The sequence below is a fragment of the Crinia signifera genome, chromosome 9 (genome assembly GCF_055691185.1).
Source record: "Crinia signifera chromosome 9, ASM5569118v1, whole genome shotgun sequence".
Classification (NCBI taxonomy): domain Eukaryota; kingdom Metazoa; phylum Chordata; class Amphibia; order Anura; family Myobatrachidae; genus Crinia; species Crinia signifera.
In genome coordinates, this window is record NC_139225.1 from 62,623,830 (window position 1) to 62,640,559 (window position 16,730).

Below are 16,730 nucleotides of genomic sequence, written 5' to 3' on the forward strand. Positions count from 1 at the left end.
GTCCACACCCGGGATAAAGATGGCCGACAGAGCCACCACGTACATTTCCGCCCAAGCCAGGATCTTGGAAGCTTCCTTCATGCAAGTCCTGCTTTTCGTGCCTCCCTGGCGATTTATGTAGGCCACAGTTGTGGCACTGTCGGACTGTATCTGGAGCGCCCGACCTTGGAGGAGATCCTGGGCTTGTAACACTGCATAGTATACAGCTCTCAGCTCCAGGATATTGATGTGGAGTCTCGCTTCCCACCGAGTCCACTGCCCTTGAAAGGTTCTGTCCATGGTCACAGCACCCCATCCCTGCAGACTCGCATCTGTCGTGAGTCGCACCCAATCCTGGATGCCAAATCTCCGACCTGCAAGCAGGTTTGACTCCTGAGTCCACCATAGAAGGGACTGCCGGGACTGATGCGACAGAGAAATCCTCTTGTACATCAGGAGATGGGAGCCCGACCATTTTGCCAACAGATCCAGTTGGAACACCCTGGTGTGAAAGCGTCCGAACTGAATGGCCTCGAAGGTGGCCACCATCCTGCCCAACAGCTGGATGCATTGGTGAACCGACACCTGAGGCTTTGCCAAAATCACCATCACCAGGGATTGTATGGCTTCCATCTTCTCCCGAGGAAGGAAAATCCTTTTCAACTCTGTGTCCAGGAACATTCCTAGAAAGAGGATACGACGCGACGGCATCAGGGAGGACTTGGGGATATTTAGGATCCACCCATGCTCGGACAAAACCTGCCTGGTTTTTGCTATATCCTGCAGCAGGACCTGTTCCGACCTTGCTTTGATCAGCAAGTCGTCCAGGTAGGGGATAATGTTGACACCCGACCTCCTGAGCAGTACCATCATTTCTGCCATCACCTTCGTGAACACACGCGGCGCTGATGACAGGCCGAATGGCAGCGCTCTGAATTGAAAGTGCAGATCTTTCAGCGCAAACCGCAGGAAAGCCTGATGTGGACCCCAAATTGGTATGTGGAGGTAGGCGTCCTTCACATCCAGCGATGCTAAGAACTCTCCCTCCTCCAGGGTTGCTATTACTGCCCGGAGGGACTCCATCTTGAATTTGTAAACCCTTAAAAAAGGGTTTAGAGACTTTAAATTTAAAATGGGGCGTACCGAGCCGTCCGGCTTCGGCACGAGGAACAGATTGGAGTAGTAACCCCTTCCTTGTTCCTCCAATGGGACAGGTGTGATGACCTGTGACGTTAGCAGGCGTTGTATTGCCTGTTGTAGGTTCACTCGATCTGTCTGTAGGGCCGGCAGACCTGATTTGAAGAACCTGTGAGGGGGAGGTTTTTCGAATTCCAACCTGTAGCCGTTGGTAATAAGATCTCTCACCCAGGAATCCAGGAGAGAGACTGACCACACGTGGCTAAAAGCTGACAGGCGACCCCCCACCTCGCAAGTGACTCCAGGGTCTGAACCCGAGTCATGCCGCAGGCTTAGAGGCGGTGGCATTAGCGGCACGATCCTGAGATCCTGTGCTGGCGGGTTTTCTGAACCTACCGCGGCCCCCTCTGGCCCTCTGCCTGGGCCTGGAAGGCCGAAAGGACTGAGAAGCCTGAAAGGACTGGGACGTATGGCCCTGAAAGGGACGCGGTACTTGTGAGTTATCTGGGCGCCCGATTTTTTGATTGTATGCCTTAAGTTAAGGCATACAATCAGATGCGATGCGATGCGATATCGCATCGCATCGCATGCGACCATCGGATGCGATGACCCGATTTTTCCATAGGAATCAATGTTAAAATGATTCCTATGGAAAAAGGGGTCCTTTTCATACCCCTACTATCCAAGTGGGCATGGAGTTGGATATAAACCTGTGGCGAGCGTAGCGAGCCACCGAGCCCGAAGCGTGGCGAGCGTAGCGAGCCCCGCGAGGGGACGGTATTCTGTGTCCCCTCGCGGGGCTCGCTACGCTCGCCTCGCTACGCTCGCCACAGGTTTATATCCAACTCCATGCCCACTTGGATAGTAGGGGTATGAAAAGAACCCCTTTTTCCCAGTGAATTCCATGTTAAAATGGACTCAGTCCATTTTAACATTGATTCCTATGGAAAAATCGGGTCATCGCATCGCATCGCATCGCATCCGATGGTCGCATGCGATGCGATGCGATGTGCCCGATCCGACCCGATTTCGAAATCGGGCGCCCAGATAACTCACAAGTACCAGGGACGCTTAGCGTGAGTGGAAGCCGTCGGCAGAAAAGTCGACTTGCCGGCTGTAGCCTTGGATATAAGGTCGTCAAGTTCGCTACCAAATAACTTTTCTCCCTTAAAAGGCAAACTTTCCACACTACGTTTGGACTCTGGATCAGCTACCCATTGTCTTAACCAGAGGGCCCTGCGGCCCGAAACCGCCATTGCGGAAGAGCGAGCATTTATAGCTCCAAGCTCCTTTTGGGTGTCACATAGGATCTTTGCAGTATCCTGGATATGGCGAAGTCTCTCTCCGACCTGCGCCATTGACATATCGGCCAGCATGCCTTCCTGGATTTGAGAAGCCCATGTATAAATGGACTTAGCCATCCAACAACTGGCGAGGACAGGTCTCTGAGACGCCCCACTCGCCGTGTACATGGACTTAAGGGTAGTATCCAGTTTTTTGTCTGTACTATCCTTTAGTGTTGCTGCCCCTGGAACGGGGAGAACCACCTTATTGGACAGTCTGGACACTGATGCATCCACAACCGGAGGCTCTTCCCACACCGCTCTAGTGGCGGGATCAAAGGGAAAGTTGGACTTAAACCTTTTAGAAAGTTGGAAACGCTTTTCAGGTTGTTTCCATGCCTCCTTAAACGTCTCATCAAGGTCAACTTGTTCAGGATAAACAATTTGCTGTTTCCTTTGGGACCCAAAGAAAGGGTCACCTTCCTGCATGTCTGCTAAGGGAAGGTCTAACACTTCTCTTATTGCTGTAATAAGAGGTTCTGGGCCTCTAAGAGATGACTGTGAATCAGGGATCAGAGCCCCGTCGTCCACATTATCATCTGTGTCGTCACCCGCCTGTAGATCATCATCTGAATCAGGCAACATGGCGGTCGCAGCACGCTTCCGTGACTGGCCCGTGGTGGTGCTTATATTATCCACCCGTGCGGCTAGAACTGTTAAGTCCTGCTGCACCTGTTTGGTCTGCACTGTATTTGCAGCCAATTGTGTTGACACTGCCTGCAGCATGGTTTTAATGCCTGCCGCCCACTCAGGCTCTTGTGAGTCTGATTGAGGAGTACCACTGATCTGTGGTGAAACCCCTGCCCCACTCGTTTGAGTGGACATACATTCCTCACAGGTAATCTGTGAGGTGGACTTAGGCACAAACTTGCTGCTGCAAATGAGACAGGTTAACTTCCTCACCATGTTGGAGGAATAAGTAACCTTGCTTCCACAAACACACCACAATCACAATGAAATAAAGATATACTGTATATAATCAATGTGCAGTGTCTAGTAGCTATGTGTGAGCTCTATCACTGGAAGTGTGTAGCTTAACAAAGCACGTGGGGGAGCGCTCAGATTACACTGAGGAGACCAGCACACCCTGTACAACCTGAACTCCTATTTAGGAGTTGGTAACACGCATAAACACAGTACAGTGTGATCAATTAAGCGATTTTAGCGCTAAATACACTTGCTGTTTTCTGCAGATTTCCTCTGTCCAACACCTCACCGCTGAGGAGTGATCTGGAGGCAGTAATGGCGCCCAGGGAGAAGCAGGAAGTAGTGTATGCGCGCTCAGAGCTCTGGCCTCGCTCCGCTGAAGCCCCACCCCCTGTGATGGCGCAGGGGCTTCACTGATCTTTATACTGGCGCTGGCTGTCAGTTTTAATGGCGCCCTTTATACTGTACAGCGTTTAAAGATGGGATCTGCCCTGGTAGCCCAGGGACTGTCACCCGCAGCCAGTCTGTGACGGGGGGTCTGCGCAGCCCCTGTGAAGGGTACCGCGTCTGCCGCCGCCGCCATCTTGCTGCACGATGAGCCGGGGTACCCCACTGTGGGGACCCTGGTTTTTACTCACCACAGACGTCTTCGGACTGTGTCAGGAGTGTGCGGCATGCTGGGGGTGAGTATCACTGCAGCGCAATGCCCGTGAGTACAAACACCCTCTCAGGACAGTGGTCCTGCAGCAGGGACAGCTCGGTACCTTAAGAGGCCTGCAGCTGAACCCTCCTCAACTGACTCCCTCGAAGCAGGGAGACTGTGAAGTCCAACACAGTAACCCCAAAATAATAAAAGAAAATAAACTGAAGACAAACTCTCTGGAGCTCCAGCAGTGTGCATCCTCTCCTGAGGGCACATTTTTCTAAACTGGTTCCTGGGAGGGGAATCAGAGGGGAGGAGCCAGTACACCCAGCTTCAAAGTTATAGATGTGCCTGTCTCCTGCGGATACCCTCTAATACCCAATGTCTTAAGACCATTCCCAGTATCCCATCAAGGACGTTAGTGAAATAGGTACTTATATGTTAGTTGGGCTCCCGCTATAGTTAGTACGCTTATACCCCCACTATCTATGTTGGCGTGGAGTTGATTTTATATAGTGTGGCGAGCGCAGCAAGCCACCGAGCGTAAAACTAAACAAATAGGTTAGTGGGCATAAAATATACTACGTACTCTAATAAACTGCATGTTAAATTGAATGTATTTGCTATTAAAAAAAATGTCCAGTCTAGTTTCAAAGTTAAGCACACATGTAAAACCTTTTCCTAAACAAGCTTTCTTGGAATGTAAAGCTGGCCATACACCTGAAAGACCTGCATACGGCCTGATGGTATGCAGGTACCCTAACCCTAATAAGTGCACATATCATTTTCTTACTACCGTAAAGAAAGCCAGCAGATCATACATGCGGCACATATGATCTGAGGGCCAACCTCTCGACCCATCATGCATCGTACCGATATTCTTCACAATGAACACACAATCCATTGCACGACCCGTCGAGATTGTACATTCAGGCCTGATATTGTTTAGGTGTATGGCCAGATTGAGTTTTTATGCACTATACAAGGGTTACTATTAACATTGCAACAATTCTGAAAAGGAATAAAGAACCAAGGTGCAGTCAGCATGTCGTCGGTCAGTATACTAATATAACCATCCTGACTCCCTTCAAAAGACCGTCACCAGATCACTGGTGCCTAGCACTATATATATATATATCTATAGCGCAAATATATGTAACCAATATCTCTGAATTCTATTATCATGTAGGGTTACTAATACCATTCAGTGAGCCGGGGGAAACAACCTATACAGTATATCCCTGTGTGTATTACATGTCCCCAATTTCATGCTTACCAAAGAAAGTTCTTGGCCTGGTCTGCACTGTTTGCAAGGCACACAGTTTCCATGTTCATCCTCAAATTCACTTTCCTGGCAGTCTGCAAAGTCTGCATGGACCAAGCCTAACTTTAATGACAGTAGAAACAGATTGTAACTCTACACTGAGACTGACAGCTGTTCACTGTTCTAACAACATGTTTAAACCGCAAGGAACAGACAGAACAAACTTCCGTTATACTCAGCCAGTCATACCTTAAAGATGACAAGAATGCAGACAAACTGATAGACAGGGGTCATCATTCTGGGTGATCCAGGATATATGTTCAGCCAGACTGAAAACAAAAAGCATAAAAATATCTTAATAATCTAGTACAGCGGTTCCAAAAACGTTCCTGAATCACGGCACCCTAGAAGGAAGGCTAGCCAATACGTAAACTGTATCTAAGGAACTATTTCTGTTTAGAATATACGCAATCATTTATTTTACATTTTGGGAAAATTAAGTATTTAGAAAAATAAGAGACTAAATAAAGAAGGAAAATCTAAAATGACTCCTAGATTTCAGAAAAACTTACAAGGTACTTTGTAAATGACTACATGTTATCTTCTTTGTGAAGACATTGCTTCAGTAATGATCTGTCTACATGTGGTAGACTAAAATAAATGTGGACACTGAAACTGAAACAGGGATTGTACCTGTAATTAATCCTTAAGCTTTCCATTCTGTGTCTGAATGTTCTAGGCGCTCAACATGGCAAAAGTGGGCAGTGCGAAGCCAAGACAGTGAAATTGTTTCAGGGGATATGTTTTCAGGGATTGTGTGGGAGAAAACAGGCTGCTGCAGGTTCTTCGTCAGATGCCAGATGTCTTTAGAATGTCCTTAGCAGATACTGTGTAATAGTTTGACAGTCTCCCATGATACTGAAGATATTTAAAATGACTATTATTAGCAAAATTGGCCATATGAATTGTTTAGAAGCAGGGAGCTGCACAACAACCAGATTACATGATGAGCATGAAAAAATATTGACTGGTAGGCTTGCCATAATATCCCATTCATTCGGGACACCTCTGCTTTACACAGGCGAAATGTAGACTTGAATTCACAGTAGATAACCCCAGAATATGTAAAATCATAGGTGTTCCACAATACTTAGAAACATAGAATTTGACAGGCAATAAGAAACTCTTGGTGGAACAGTCCCGATTTGAGAGAATATTCACCTCTCGGTGTCTTTGTCCCAACTATCAGTAAGCTAGACGGTCTCTCCGACCTTCTCGTGTTGCTAAGGTAAGTGGATCTGCCGGTCACCATTTCCTAGGTGCCCAGCAATATAAAGGTTTTTAAAATTTTAGATGGGGTTTGTGGTTCTCTCTTTTATATTTGCAGGACCAATGTTGGGAGATCTGGTAAAGGCACAAAACAATGGCCCTTATTCTGATCGGTGCGGCCGGATCCAAATATGCGGCCAGGACCGTGCGTGCGAAACCCCGCCTTCCATACGGATCGCCAACTCCGTCCCTACGCGGTAAGAAGCTGGCCGAACGGACCGCACGTGTATTTTTCATGGAATACGCCTCCTCCATCTCAGGGAACCTCCCCCATCATTCGATGGTCGCAGACCATCGAATGCAGGACCGAGTGGTCCACCAGCTCCCGCAACCTCAGACCACACGGACATTTTTCCGTGCAAAAGCAGGGATCTGGGCGGGCAGCTGACATCCGGCAATGTCATATGTCCGCCCCCTACACATGCGTCACGGCCGCATTACCATACATACGCCCAGCGTTTGCATGGGAACGCCCATGAAACGCGGGGCGTATGCATATGGTAATGAGCCCAAATAGCCCTTCACGCCCCTCTCCACCCCCTGTTCGGAGTGTTCACATTTCATGCGGAATGTGGCCGTGCGTCCCGGTCGCACATGCGCAGAGACGCCTCTGCACATGCGCAGACACAAAACATCGGCGGCACGGACGCACGCGGATATTACCGCACCAACCAGAATAAGGGCCAATGTTATGGACTGGAGATCAACAGAAGCACACAAGGGCCAGAAGTACTAAAATGTGGTCAAAACTCAGAAAACAATGTCTGACCATGTTTTCAATATGTACAAAGCTCCACAAAGTAAAAATTAATAGAAGCTTATGGGATTCCTTCCGAAAATGTGAAAAACTCAGGTCGACCTTTTGACTGTAGACCTAATGCTTGTGTCGACCTTCCGATGCTGTCGACCTTAGCCTTGTGTCAACCTAAGCTCTGTCAACCTTTGGTGGTCAACCTACTCTATGTCGACCTTCATACAATCGACCCTATGACCCATACACACCTCAAAACCAGTACATGGTTTCTCTGTGACGGAGGCAAAGCTTTGCGCCTACCACCACCCATGTCCATACCTCCCATTACAAATGTCCTCCCACACTTGACTTTTATAAGATACAAATATTAACTCTTACCACTTTGTGTCTGGCTGCGGTCCAGATGCACTGATGTCTGATACAAAATGCTGTCCGGGCTCCACAGCTGTGTAGGGAGCAATCCAAAACGTCTAGATTTCCCACATATTACATTTCAGGGGGGGAATAAAACAAATATACTGTAAGCTTTCTGAACAAAAATGAAAAAAAAAAAAAAAAATATATATATATATATATATATATATATATATATATATATATATATATATATATATATGCTACCAACAGGGACTTCTATTTGATTATTTCTTTAAATTAGATTTATTGTAGTATGCTTTTGTAAAAAGCAATGTGAAAAGACTATGGGGTGTATTCAATGCTTTCTGCGAGCAGTGCTGCCTGCTCGCTGTCACAGCTCACAGGGTCAGTATTCAACTGACCCTGTGGCCGCTAAAACAGCGAGGCTAGCGGCTAAATGCAGCGGGCACCCTGCATTAGCCGCGAGCCTCGATGTTTGAGGTAACCCTTGCTGTCATCTGACAGCGAGGATTTCCCTGGCGCGTTGAAAAGGGTGCGCGGCCGTTTAACCCCATCGCTTCAATACACCCCTATATCCGTACAGAATTGTGTTTATTGTAAATCCAAAAATGATCTCTACTTCCTGTTGCGAGCAATATATATATCATATAAACTAAGTATACAGTGTAACTAACTCCATGTGCTCTTTACTATTCCTTGTGCCTGTTACATGCCACCCGCAGGTGTCCCTTTATGCAACGTTGTGTACCTACCAGTTTATGCCACTAACAGTGCTTTCAGATACTGTTCTCACTGTGTCCCCAACATGTCATTCATGGTGTCCTTTTATGCCATTCATTGTGACAGATGCACCAAGCATTCTACCCAGTGTATGAGACACATTATTATACCACTCACACACATTGCAACAATTCCAGTGCCAATCCTTTCCCACACAACACTGCATTTCATATTAGTATTTTTGTGAAATGCTAAGCGGTACACACACGTTGTGATGTACTTTCTATTCAATCCCAATCAAATCAGGATTAAATCGGCATGGCAGCGTGTACACATCCGATTTAGACTATATAGTACAGATCTGTACTTAGTGTTCCCACTAGGCTGGGAAAATGCACCCTGCCCCTGTAGCAGTGCCCCATTAAAAGAGCCTGCTGCCTGTCCCCACCGGTGTGCATAGGGAAGTCCAGCGTCGCTATAGATGGCGATGCCCGGTGCATCCCCGGCAGCTCAGTGTCTTCGGCGGGGCCAGGCCTGCCCCCTTCCATGACAGCGGTGGTCGGCCCGCCCCTTTTTGTGATGTCGCAGCCCAGGTACGGCCCTTTCGTGATGTCGACAGGCCCTGCCCGCCCCTCTTATGCTGCCCCCGCGCAGCAGCGCCCTGCCCGCTACAGTTCCTAGAAGGAACACTATGTACTATATATGTAGCTATGTGTTGTGTCTAGAAATACTCTGAATACAAACTCCAAATAATGTCCACATTCAAATAATAATAAATACAGTAATAAGAGTTCAACATTGCAAATGTTAATAGAGACACTGCTCCAATCAACATAAAAAAGAATAGGTTTAAGGAAGAATGAAAGTGTTAATGCAGCAAGTATCACAAATGGAGACACACACACACACACACACATATATATATATATATATTTTTTTTTTTAGACACACACACATATATAAATAAAAATAATGTGCTGCAGACTATACATGAGATCACTTCCATTCTATTTGGCTATGTTTTAATACAGTGCTCTATTATAATCAGTGTGGATTCAAAATGTACAGTTATTGCAACTGTCATAAATCTATAGAATGCACAGTATTAACTGCTAAATACTAGCACACTCCTATTTTTTTCCACACTCTGAGAAGGCCACATGACAGGCACTGACCTATTATATATCAGCTAGCAGTGCTCTTGCTGTCTGATATGTGTGTCCCATTCAGTGAGGAAGCTACAGTGAAAAATTGTTTAAAGTAGTAAACATTGATGATGCCTGTTGCTGGTAGAAGGTGACCGTTATGTCATCAGTTTAAATTAAGGAAATTAATTATATTAATTAAACATTTTATAAATACTGCTTAGAATCTACATCTAATTGTCACAAGCATTTTAGATACTCTTGACAACATATTACATACCCTTCACTATCTCACAAGTTTGGTAACATTAAGGAATAATCATTTTAAATGACAATGTCACTTATGATGTCGGCAGCTTCTGCAGAATGTCAACATGTTCCAAATGTTGTTATGTAGAATGTCGATATTCTACATTGACCAGTTGGTTATAATTAGGCTGCAACAGTTGAGGGTCAGGGTTACACTAAATATGTGAGGTGAGGGTTAGGCATTAGTGGGAGGATTAAGGGTGAGGGATATACCCACAGCCAGAGTCGACATGATGAATGTCGATATGGCCATTGTCTCCATACCAAGAATGTCGATGCTGCAAATATGAATTACACAGCGCTGTCCAGGCAGCACAGCGCTGTGCTGCCTGTACCTGTGACCTCCTCCTCCCTGCACTGAAAATCCTCTTCCGGGTGCAGGGAGGAGGAGAACCAGTCCCCTGCCGCAGCACAGTGTAAGCCGGGTAATGGAGGGAGGGGGAGAGCTGCCGGGACCCGCTGTCTCACCGCAAAGGACAGCTCTTAACGCAAGAGCTATCCTTTGCCATAATTATCGCATATGTTAGAGCATATGGGATAATTATGTCAGCGGTACCCGGCGATGTGCGGCGGGGCGCGGATGTTAGAGCACACTGTCCACTGTCTGTTTCACGTTGTCTCTGCCTGCATTCAACACCACACCCCGAATAAGAACAGCACCATTGGTTGACTGGCAGGTTGTCTCATCAATCAGAAAGGTGCTGTGTGCACCTGCACTTCTGTTCTATGTTTGCATAGGATATTATTATGGCAATACAATGCCAGTTTAAAAGGGTTTAAGGTGCCCACACACGGTGAGATATGTGCAGTGCATTTTGTACTAGATCGCATCTGTTCAAAATTCATGCATTACGCTAAAACACAGTGTTTTGAACTAGGGGGTGATTTACTTTGGGTTGTAAGCTGAGTACATTAGCAGCTTAACGAGTGGTCAGAAGTCGCCCACTGGCCGTGTGAATTTACGTCCCCCCCTTTCCCGTCTGCACGGCTGCATTTGCATGCAAATGGACGTGTGCTCACACATCCATTCCCATCCGAGTGTACGCAGGGGCGGATTTAGGGAGGAGGGCGCCCCTAGGCACAACAATAATGTTTACTAAGTAGGACAGTTTATAGGGGCAGTATCTGCATGTCCTATCCATTTACACTCTATTTAAGATGGAATATAGTTCAGTACAGTGGATATTTTGCAGTTATTGGTACATTTTGGGCTGACAGTACTATCACAGGCATCTAAGTGCCGCCCCCAAACATGTGCCGCCCCTAGGCCGGTGCCTCACGTGCCTAATGGGAAATTCGGCTCTGAGTGTACGGGTGAACAATGGATGCAGACAGAGCGGGCGGCTGACATCCTGTGACATCAGCCGCCGCCCTGATCTGATCCTGGGATTTCCCAGGATCAGATCACTGTCCCAGTTTGATCCCAGGTCTAAGTGCAGTGTGAAAGGGGACATTCCCGGGTTGTGTCCCAGGATGAGTCCTGGAACACATTCCGGGTTGTGACCCAGCTCTGTCAGTGTGAAAGGGGTATAATATGCCCAGCTCGTGAACAGTAGCATACAGTATGTACCTGCATACATATGCTACTCTAGAATGGTGTTGCCTTGTAAATGACTGCCGCGTTCCAAAAACATCCGATATCGGCCAGCACTCCGCACCCCCGGCTATTACATATTACCCCTGTATGTTTCATAAACTTTACAAGTAGGATCAAAAACTTTGGCTTGGAAACAAGAAAGGAAATGTGTTCTTGTAAGTCAAACATGCCTGTGCAGACATGCCGAACATCTCTCCCTCAGAGATGTTACAATTACACACCTAATTTAAAACACGCAAAGTCAATCTATATATCTATCTATATATATATATATATATATATATATATATACATAGTGTTCCCGCTAGGCTGTTTTAGCGGGGCGCTGCGCCCTGCCCGATTTTTTAAAGGGCAAAATGCGCCCTGCCCGTCTCGCAGCGCCCCGCTAAAACAGCCTCACGGGGAAGCCCAGCGTCGCCGTTGACGGCAGCACAGTGTATTCGGAGGGGCTGGGCCCGCCCCCTTTGATGACTGTGGCGGCCGGGCCCGCCCCCTTTAATGACAATGGCGGCCCAAGCACGCCTCTTTCATTACGGCGGCGGCCCGGGCACGCCCCCTTCCGCCCCCCAGTGCCCTGCCCGGTGTCACTCCTAGAGTGAACACTATATATACATATATACATACATATACATATATACAAACACAGGGGGCCCGGCACTCACTACAACAAACTAACTCATATATATTATAAACATAAAGTGGAAAGGGTACATAATACACCATCAAAGTGTAATTAAAAAAAGAATATCACACTACAAAACAACTAGATTCCTAAACACCCCCCCCCCAAGTAAATAAAATAAATCTAGTATACACTGTTGTCCGATACACTCATTCCTTTTGGCATAGGAATGGTGTATCACTTATACAATGAGCAGTATAGGAAACATGACTCATCCATTGAAATAGGCAGAATGTGTAATAAGATACATATTCCACAGTAAATATCTGTACTTAGAGGGAAAAGTGACTTCATTGTTGATTTTCTGCTCTATACAGATGTTTAAATTGATATGTTTGGGTAACAGAAGGTAACAAGAATAAATGATTACACCTGGGTGGTAACTCCAGTCCCTTCGGAACGGGGCAACTTTGTGCATGTGCAAGTCCTCTTTGCGAACGGTTTCGTCAACTTGCATAATCGCCAATCTTTTCGCAGGGAGCAGGGTAGGTCGGGGGCATGTAGGGGTGGGGGGCAGGTGTCACCCATGGGAACGGCCAGTGTTTTATGGGTGTTCCCATGAAAATGCTGTGCGTTCCCATGGCAATGCGGGCGGGCCAATGTGTGCCGGAGGCGTCAAATGATGTCAGCCACCTGCCCTGTCTTCATCCCAACACGCGCAAATATTTATTTGTGATCCCAGGAGAAATCATTTGATGAGAGTGGTACATAGTAAAAAGTGGACAATGATAATTTTAACACTGAAAATACCTCCACCACAATGTAGACAGTTATAAGGTCTCTGCTGTGTTCTGTAAGCAGATTAGCCTGGCACAGACCCTGTAGTGTACTTTACTGTGCTCATCTGGGGACCAATGCGCTTTATGTTATTGTTCTATGGACACTGTGAATTAGTCGGGTTTTTGTTAATGTGGGAACTACTGTATTGCAATTTTTTGCTCTGTGGGGACAATTGGTTTGATTTTTTTCTTGAGGGGGACTGATGCCTTGGCAATTTTTAAATATTGTTTGGTGTGCCGCAAACTGAAAAGGGTTGAAAAACACTGATTTATGGGATATTGCGGATTGGTATTCAGCGCCATTGGTTAAATGATATCTGAATGTAAAAGAACAGTGCTGTATAGATAGAAAGTCAAAAGGTCAGTGACAAAAGCTTGACATGCAAATATAGTCACAGACTGTTCATTGTATATTATATTATAGTGCCCGCTACCTATATATACAGTCTGTTCATAGTATATTATATTGGCCGCTACCAATATATACAGTCTGTTCATAGTACATTATAGTGCCCGCTACATATATATACAGTCTGTTCATAGTATATATTAGTGCCCGCTACCTATATATACAGTCTGTTCATAGTACATTATAGTGCCCGCTACATATATATACAGTCTGTTCATAGTATATATTAGTGCCCGCTACCTATATAAACAGTCTGATCATAATATATTATAGTGTCCGCTTCCTATATATAGTCTGTTCATAGTATATTATAGTGCCCGCTACCTATATATACAGTCTGTTCATAGTATATTATAGTGCCCGCTACCAATATATAGTCTGTTCATAGTATATTATAGTGTTCCTACCTATATATACAGTCTGTTCATAGTATATTATAGTGCCCGCTACCTATATATACAGTCTGTTCATAGTATACTATAGTGTCCGCTACCTATATATATAGTCTGTTCATAGTATATTATAGTGCCATCTACCTATATATACAGTCTGTTCATAGTATATTATAGTGTTCCTACCTATATATACAGTCTGTTCATAGTATATTATAGTGCCCGCTACCTATATATACAGTCTGTTCATAGTATACTATAGTGTCCGCTACCTATATATATAGTCTGTTCATAGTATATTATAGTGCCATCTACCTATATATACAGTCTGTTCATAGTATATTATAGTGCCCACTACCTATATACACAGTCTGTTCGTAGTATATTATAGTGCCCACTACCTATATACACAGTCTGTTCGTAGTATATTATAGTGCCCGCTACCTATATATACAGTCTGTTCATAGTATATTATAGTGCCCACTACCTATATACACAGTCTGTTCGTAGTATATTATAGTGCCCGCTACATATATATACAGTCTGTTCATAGTATATTATAGTGCCCATATGTAATCTGTGTTTTGTGTATTGTATCTATGTGTATATCGATTAAATTTTTTAGTGTACAGAAGGCGCCCACTGGCTCTCTTTTCTTTGTAAGCACTCTTGTTAGGGCGGCATCCCTATACCAGAGGGCAGCATTCTGTACCACACAGCACAGATGCCCCTAGCGCTCAAGAAAACCCCAATTGCTCTTTATTTCACTTGCTGTCAGTCTCCAGAGTGCCGGCCTGGTCATCATCAGTGACCCATCTGCATGCATATCTTATTGTGGCAAGGACACCTGGAGCAGCTGTGGTGCCCTCACAAAGAAGTAGAATATCGGTGCAATGGTGTGTCACTCTTAAGGCCCATACACAGTGGGCGACTTTGAGCTGAAAGTCGCTCAAAACAGGAGGTTTGAGTGACTTTCAGCTCAAAGCCGCCCATTGTGTATGCCCCGGCGATGAGTGCTTCTGCGCGCTCCCCCAACATCGCCGGGAAAGCCGTTCATCTGCTGGTTATAACAGCAGATGAGCGGCTTTCAGGGCAGCTTTGCATTGTGCTGCGCTATGCAACGCTGTCTCTCCCCCCCCCCCCCCCCCCCTCCGTCGGCCAGGGGGAAAGCCGCTCAGTGTGTATGCACTGAGCGGCTTTCCCCACAGCAATGATTGACATCATCGCTGTCCATACACCCTGGGCATAGTCGCCCAGTGTGTATGGACCTTTTGCCTGGAAATAACCACTGGAAACACGGCCTTAGCGAACAACGTTTCAATTTATATAATACATTTTCATCAGGTCTATAAACAGTCTGTTCAGTTTTATGTTTGATACTATTGTTACTTATGTAAAAATGCTAATATTTCTATAGAACTTAACAAGTTAAGATTATATGAAAAGAGATACTGACCACTAACAAAGGCATATTCATTAGAAGTTTGTTATTACATGTGGAATAAATATTTTACAGTGTGATACCAAAGGAATCATCTGAAAGTTGAACATCTGCTGTTGCTTTGCTGCTTTCAAAAATATCATGAGTGTATGGACAGGATATTGGCTATCTGTCCTAAGCAGTAATATAATTAATTAATTCATTAATTCATTCATTAAATAATTAATTAAGTGTTAATGTATTCAGGTATGCAGAAAATTATCGTGGAACCCCCAATTATGGATAAATGTGCCTTTAGGGCCTATTTATTAAATACATAATAACTGTAAATCCTCCCAAAGAACAGCCATTCTTTGAGAAGTGTAATGCTACCTATACAGTTATGCGATATAATTCGATGTGACATCGAAATGTGATGTCCATCGAATCCCATTGCATCTTCTGGTGCAAAAAGTGAGATGGCACATCGGGTGCTGGAAGAGGGTGGGCAGAGGGCAGCATTGTAGCGTAGTGCTAGCGGGCAGCAGGGGGCAGTGGTGGTGGCAGAATTGTTTAAAACACTGGGCAGCCCTCTGATTGGCTGAGAGAGCTCAGCCAGTCAAAGGGCTGCCCAGTGTTTTAAACAATTCTGCCCCCACCGCTGACCCATGCTGCCCGCTAGAGCGACTTATATTGCTACACTACTCCGCTGCCCTCTGCCTGCCCTCTCCCATGCCACCAGCCACCCCTCTTCCCAAACCCCACGCCGTCGAAAGTGTTCCCTCCGACCCCCACCCGCAGATTACATTCGAGCAATCCCATGTGGTTAAAAACCACGTGATCGCTCCTGCAATTCGATAGTTGTTATGTGCAGCATGTAAGATCTATCAACGTGGCATTCGATGGCGTGCCCTTAGAAATGCATACAATCATTCGATTTATCAGCCAGATGTGGTCGAAATCGAATTATTGCACGTAATATCTCACAAGTGTATGGCCAGCATTACATTAGTATTTGGCCAATAAACATTCAGGATGTCCCAACAAATGCAATGCCCATTGAAAGCAAAATGATAGATGATCGATTACACTTCATAGGGACATGCTCTTAGTAGAGACATTGGGTGAAATTTAATAGCATGAGATATTCAGAAAGTGAGAGATTTGGTAAGAAATCTCCAGTTTTTTTAAAGCAGCAATCATTTACACAGCAAAACCAGTTTGATTTTGCAGTGTAAATGATTGCCGCTTAAAAAAACCTGGAGATTTCTTACCAAATCTCTCACTTTCTGAATATCTCATCCTATTAAATGTCACCCAATTTTATCAGAAAAATTTCTTTTTTTTTTACTGCAAATATAAATACATTTCTTTTTGCAGAGATATGTAAAATAAGAATTTATATTTTACAGGGAAATGTTGCAAAAAAAAAAATGGTACTTGTTTCCTAGCACGGCGCCCGTCGGGGTTGATCGCATGCCTTAAGTTAAGGTACTTAAGGCATGCAATCGACGCGATTTTCT

General features: G+C 45.3%; 1 protein-coding gene across 1 annotated transcript in view; it reads right to left on the reverse strand.

Moving 5' to 3' along the window:
* The window catches only part of EDA2R (ectodysplasin A2 receptor), a 49,217-nt gene that overhangs the window by 30,007 nt on the left and 2,480 nt on the right, over positions 1–16,730 (reverse strand). The window contains exons 2-4 of the mRNA XM_083159121.1: positions 7,755–7,846; positions 5,543–5,622; positions 5,306–5,416 (exon numbers count right to left, since the gene is read on the reverse strand). Of these exons, the coding sequence (XP_083015247.1) occupies positions 5,306–5,416; positions 5,543–5,590 (159 nt within the window). The 5' untranslated portion in view covers positions 5,591–5,622; positions 7,755–7,846. The remainder of the gene's footprint in view (positions 1–5,305; positions 5,417–5,542; positions 5,623–7,754; positions 7,847–16,730) is intronic.